This window comes from Tupaia chinensis, unplaced genomic scaffold (assembly GCF_000334495.1).
Source record: "Tupaia chinensis unplaced genomic scaffold, TupChi_1.0 Scaffold139245_1, whole genome shotgun sequence".
Classification (NCBI taxonomy): Eukaryota; Metazoa; Chordata; class Mammalia; order Scandentia; family Tupaiidae; genus Tupaia; species Tupaia belangeri.
Genome location: NW_006199134.1, coordinates 60,761 through 66,207, shown reverse-complemented (window position 1 = coordinate 66,207; position 5,447 = coordinate 60,761). Strand labels below are relative to the sequence as shown.

Here is a 5,447-nt window from a genome sequence, read left to right as displayed (position 1 = left end):
TCCCCACCCTTGCCTGGAGGGACAGTGTGACCTCAAGGGCACCTTCCAGGTGTGCAATGGGGATGTGATTCCTCACTTGGGCCTGCCTGGGTCTGGCCCATCTGAGAACATAGAAGAGCCCAGGACCCAGCCCGGAGCCCGGCTACGGATACCCTCCAGTTTCTCTCCCCACTCCCTGAGAGGCCTAGGCCACCCCCTCAGCTGGGAGCGAGCACCTTCCCAGAGACCCCTGATAAGAGCTACCCCCGGAAAGAAGGGCAGTAACAAATGTGGTGAGGACGTGTGTGAGGACACCCATCGAGCCAGGCGCCATGTGGGCACAACCACAGTGGGCTTGGAGGCCTCGGAGCGTCTTAGAGGACAAGCATCGGGAATGGAGGACCTCGCAGGTCAAGAGACATGGGGCAGGGCGACCCCAGGCTGGCTGTGACCCTGGGAGTGTCCGGATGAAAGAGAGATGGCCTCTGCCCTCACAGGACGCAGGGGGCAGATCCACGGTGCTGTCAGGGGGCAAAGTGCACTGGAAGCTTGGCCGACAAGCCGGGCCTTTGTCCCTGTCATACATAAATACTGCTTGTTTTTATGGGCCACTGTGGGTGACAGCGAGAGGAACGCAGTGATGATAAGAATGGCTGAGGCCTTTTGGGTGCTGCCTGCAGGCTAAAAACAGGGTAGCCGTGGGGGCATTTCAGCCTGACTACCCTAAGAAGCAAGTGTTTCCGTGCAACCGATAAGGGGACAGAGGCCAGACCGCTGTGTCTCTGGGAGGCTGGGAGGCCCCGGGCTCGCTGTCTGTGTCTCTGGGAGGCTGGGATGCCCTGGGCTCGCTGTCTGAGTCTCTGTGGGAGGCTGGGAGGCCCTGGGCTCGCTGTCCGGGTCTCTGTGGGAGGCTGGGAGGCCCCAGGCTCGCTGTCCATGGGAGTCTGGGAGGCCCCGGTTCACTGTCCGGGTCTCTGTGGGAGGCTGGGAGGCCCCGGGCTCGCTGTCTGAGTCTCTGTGGGAGGCTGGAAGGCCCCAGGCTCGCTGTCTATGGGAGGCTGGGAGGCCCCAGCTTGCTGTCCGGGTCTCTGTGGGAGGCTGAGAGGCCCCGGGCTCGCTGTCCATGAGAGGCTGGGAGGACCCGGCTCGCTGTCCATGGGAGGCTGGGAGGCCCTGCTCGCTGTGGGGCTCATAGCCGGCCGTCTGCCCCCAGGTGTTCGTGCTCTGCCATGGCCTGCTGCAGCTCTGCCAGCTCCTGTACAGCGCCTACTTCAAGAGCAGCCTCACCACCATCGAGAAGCGCTTCGGGCTCTCCAGCTCCTCCTCGGGGCTCATTTCCAGCTTGAATGAGGTAAGCAGGGGGTGGTCTGTCAGCCCCACCTGTGCAGCACCCTGACGCAGGGCCAGCAGAAGCAGAGGGACAGGGCCGGGAGGCGAGCGCTGGCTGCAGTTTCTCTCCACCTGGGCACCTGGAGACAGGCCGATAACAGTGGGGGCAGCTATCCTTCCCGAGGCCTCTCCTGCCCAGAGAGTGAGCTGAGCACTCCCACGTCCGGCCGTGGAGCCTCCTCACAGCAGCACTAGCCCTGCCGCAGGAACTCCGCTCCTGCCCTCCGAGATGAGGGTGCTAAGGCTTCGCAGCCAGGAGGCTCGCCCCACGGTGCAGGGCTGTGAATGCCAGCCTCAGGTGGATCCTGTGGCAGCCCATGTGTTTGTGTGGCCTCTGGCTTATCCCGGCCTGGAAGGATGAGCCCTGCCAGGTAGATGGGAAACAGGGCCGAGCCCAGACACCTCCGACGTTAGGAGGTCCCGGGAGCCACAGCGGCCTGATGGGCTTGCCTTCCAGACATGGGTGCACTCTGACCTCCCCGCGTGGATAAGGCCGTCTCCCACTCTCCCCAGGACTGCCTTTCAGAGTCGGGGTTGAGGGGAGAGGCTGCAAGTCAGAGGACACAGGACAGGGTCCCCCAGATTCACCAGAAGGTGGGGAGGAGGCAGCACCCCGGCTCTACAGTGTGGAGGCAGGGCGCCCAGCCTGGCCTGCTCTCCTGGCCTGTTCCCGAGGGCTCCTGTCTGCATGGAGCCTGCTGGCTCCCCTGGAGGTGAGCTCTCCCTTAGGAATTCAGCTGTGGGTAACTTAGAGGAGAGCCTCCAGGGTGGCTTCTGGCCAAGATGGAGGTAAAGAAAGTCCGCCCACTCCTGCCCGTAACCCTGCAGCTCCCCTTCTCCCCACCTGCCCTCTCTGGAAGGCCACTTTGCCCTTCTCCTCTACCCTGAGCCCGATCCCTCACAGTCCTAGGAAAAAGGCTTTCTTTCTTGTTTTTTTTTTTTGGAAAGGTTTTTGCTATAGGGCGCGTGCACTCACCAGAAAGACAGAGAGAGGCAGAGAGACAGAGCGAGAAATCATCCCCCAGGGGGGATGGCCACGCCGCAATCCCTTCTCCTCCATTCTTCTCTCGGGATCTTGGGCACGCACGCACACACGCCTGACATGAGTTTAAGCAACCACGTCTGGGATTTGAACCGCGGTCGACGACGTGGGAGTCCAGCGACATAGCCATTACGTTAACTGCTGGTCCCAAGAGACTTTCTTCATACTTGCATTTCCAGACGAGTAAACTGGTCCCAGGAGCGGCACAGCAGGAGGCAGAACCCGAGAGCCTGCTGCGTTCTGCCACCTGCCTCCAGACCCTGTCACAACCCTGCGCTGCCCAGTCCTGTCCTCCACCCAAATTACCACAATCTTACTGCTGCCCCCCACGCGCATTCCCTACCGTGGGCTGTCCCACACGCATGTGCCACGTGTACATGCACGCCACGGCCCCGCAGACTGTCCGAGTCCACCCTGCTTCCTGGCTTCCTCCTCTGAACTCCAGCCCACACGTGTGCCTTCCCCGCCTCCTGCGTATGTGCCTGTGTCCGTGTGTCCAATGTCTGTGTGTCTGTGTCCACGTGTGCGTGTCTGCCCCGAGCTTCCGGGCCACGCCTGGTTACTGGGTCTGCCCCCTCCGTGGGCTGTACGGTCCTCCGGGGCAGAGGCCTGGCACCCCCCAAGGTCGGCCCGTGACTTTGGTAAGCCCGCTCATGTCCTTGCTCTCGGTGGGCCGGAGGGAGGGCGGGTCTCTGACCTCCGCGTCAGCGCGGTTGTGCCCGTGGCCCCGCAGCCACCACTCATCGCCCGCAGCCCTTTCCTCTGAGCCAGACGCCACCTCTGCACCCTCAGCCGCTCGGGCCCCACTCAGACCGCAGCTCGTAACCAAGGCGGGTCCTCTCCACCTCGGCCAGATCGTGCCCGACCTCTGACCTCCCGAGGCCACGCTTCATTCGTATTGTTCTTTGTTGGGACAAAGCTGTGGGCCAGGAGCAACTGGATTTTTAAGGGCGGGGAGCCAGCTGGGACATGTGGCAGGGGCCGTTTACGACAGGTGCTTGGTTAGGCAGAGAGGGCCGTCACGTTTTCCCCGGCTACTGGCCCACCAGAAATGCCTGTAACTCACCACAGTCTTCCTTCCCAACTCAGATGGCCTTTCCAGGGATCTGCTTCAGATTGCGTCCCCAGGCACGACTTAAGGCAAACGCCATCAGATCGCTCACCCCTAATAACACTGTGTGCACCAGCGTGTGTGTCTAAGTATGACTATGTGTGCGTATCTGTATCTCTGTGTGTCTGAGTATTCACGTGTGGCTCTGTGTGTGTATGCATGTATCTGCGTGTATCCGAGTATTCGTGTGTGGCTCTGTGTCTGTGTGTCTGTGTATGTATGTATCTGCGTGTATCCGAGTATTCGTGTGTGGCTCTGTGTCTGTGTGTGTGTCTGTGTATGCATGTATCTGTGTGTATCTGAGTATTCACGTGTGGCTCTCTCTGTGTGTATGCATGTATCTGTGTGTATCCGAGTATTCGTGTATGGCTCTGTGTCTGTGTGTCTGTGTATGTATGTATCTGCGTGTATCCGAGTATTTGCGTGTTGCTCTGTGTATGTGTGTGTGTCTGTGTATGTGTGTATCTGCATGTATCTGAGTATTTGTGTGTGGCTCTGTGTGTCTGTGTGTGTGTATGCATGTATCTGCGTGTATCTGAGTATTCGTGTGTGGCTCTGTGTGTGCGTGTCTGTGTATGTGTGTATCTGTCTGTATCCGAGTATTCGTGTGTAGCTCTGTGTGCGTGTCTGTGTATGTGTGTATCTGCGTGTATCTGAGTATTCGTGTGTGGCTGTGTGTGTGTGTGTCTGTCTGTATGTCTGCCTGAGTGTGACTGAGTGCGTGTCTGTGTATGTGTGTATCTGCATGTATCTGAGTATTCGTGTGTGGCTGTGTGTGTGTGTGTCTGTCTGTATGTCTGCCTGAGTGTGACTGAGTGCGTGTCTGTGTCTGTGTGTATCTGCGTGTATCTGAGTATTCGCGTGTGGCTCTGTGTGTGTGTGTGTGTGTGTGTGCATGTCTGCCTGAGTGTGAGTGTGTCTGTGTACATCTGCCTGTGTGTGAGTATTCGTGTATGGCTGGTGTGTGAGAGGGTGTGGGAGGAAAGCGGGCAGGTGCTGGGGCAAGGAGGCCGTGAGAGGCCGTGGGAGTGTGGACCCACAAGCCCTTCAGGGACGTGGGCCTTCAGGCTGCAGCTTAGCGTCAATGGCCTTCCGGGGGCCCAGAGGGGAGGTAAAGGGAAACCCAGGCTGAGCGTGGAGCCAGTGGCAGGAGAGCTCAGCCACCGTGAAGACGTTGGTCACCTCAGCCCTGCGAACCATGACCTGTCTCCTGTCCCTGCCGAAGGCCTGGCTGACTGCAGTGTTGGGGGCGCCCTGCAGCCACCCTGCCTTTGGTCCCCTGCGGTGCCCCCTGGGCCCTTCGGTGTGAGCCACTGAAGGCCACTCATGTACGCGCTGCAGAGACTTGGTGACAGCGTCAGGTAGTCTCACGGCGAGTCCGAGGCTGTTTGAGGGGCGGCTCTGGGGCTGGGGGGCTGAGCCTGCGGCCCTCTTTTCCTCCACTAGAACAGCCGTATTTGTTCTATATTAGGTCAGAGCAGGCCTTTTCAAAGGCACGCCACTGCTGAAGAAAAGTTTAAAAATAAGGCCGTCCATCAGCATCCGACGGAACACCCATCGGTCCACTCCGCACAGAGAAACGTGCCCAGGCCCAGGGGGGAGAGGAAGGGCCTCTCCAGGCCCCTGTCCTGGCGCTCCCGGTGCCCGTCAGGGCTCCCTACCTGCCCTCACCCAGACCTGTCGCAGTGAGCCTTGGTTACATAGCTGGTGCGGGCTGACATTCACAGCCATTGCATAAGGACACAGGGAGCTACGAAGAAAAGACATGAAACGCAAGAAGCGTGATAAGGTTGTCCCCATTTCAGAGTGTCCGGCTGTCCCCGCACACGCCCTCACGCATCCCTGTCTGTGTTAACTGCTCTCCCTCGGCCTGGCTGCGGGGTCTCTGGGACAGCCGTGCCCCCTTCTCCACAAAGCCTGCCGCTC

The 5,447-nt window shown here is 59.8% G+C and overlaps 1 protein-coding gene across 1 annotated transcript in view; it reads left to right on the top strand.

The window, feature by feature from the left end:
• SLCO2A1 (solute carrier organic anion transporter family member 2A1) overlaps window positions 1-5,447 on the top strand; it is a gene marked incomplete at its 3' end in the record, with an annotated part of 126,230 nt that overhangs the window by 81,777 nt on the left and 39,006 nt on the right. Inside the window, 1 exon segment of the mRNA XM_027765677.1 lies at window positions 1,193-1,330. Within this exon segment, the coding sequence (XP_027621478.1) occupies window positions 1,193-1,330 (138 nt within the window).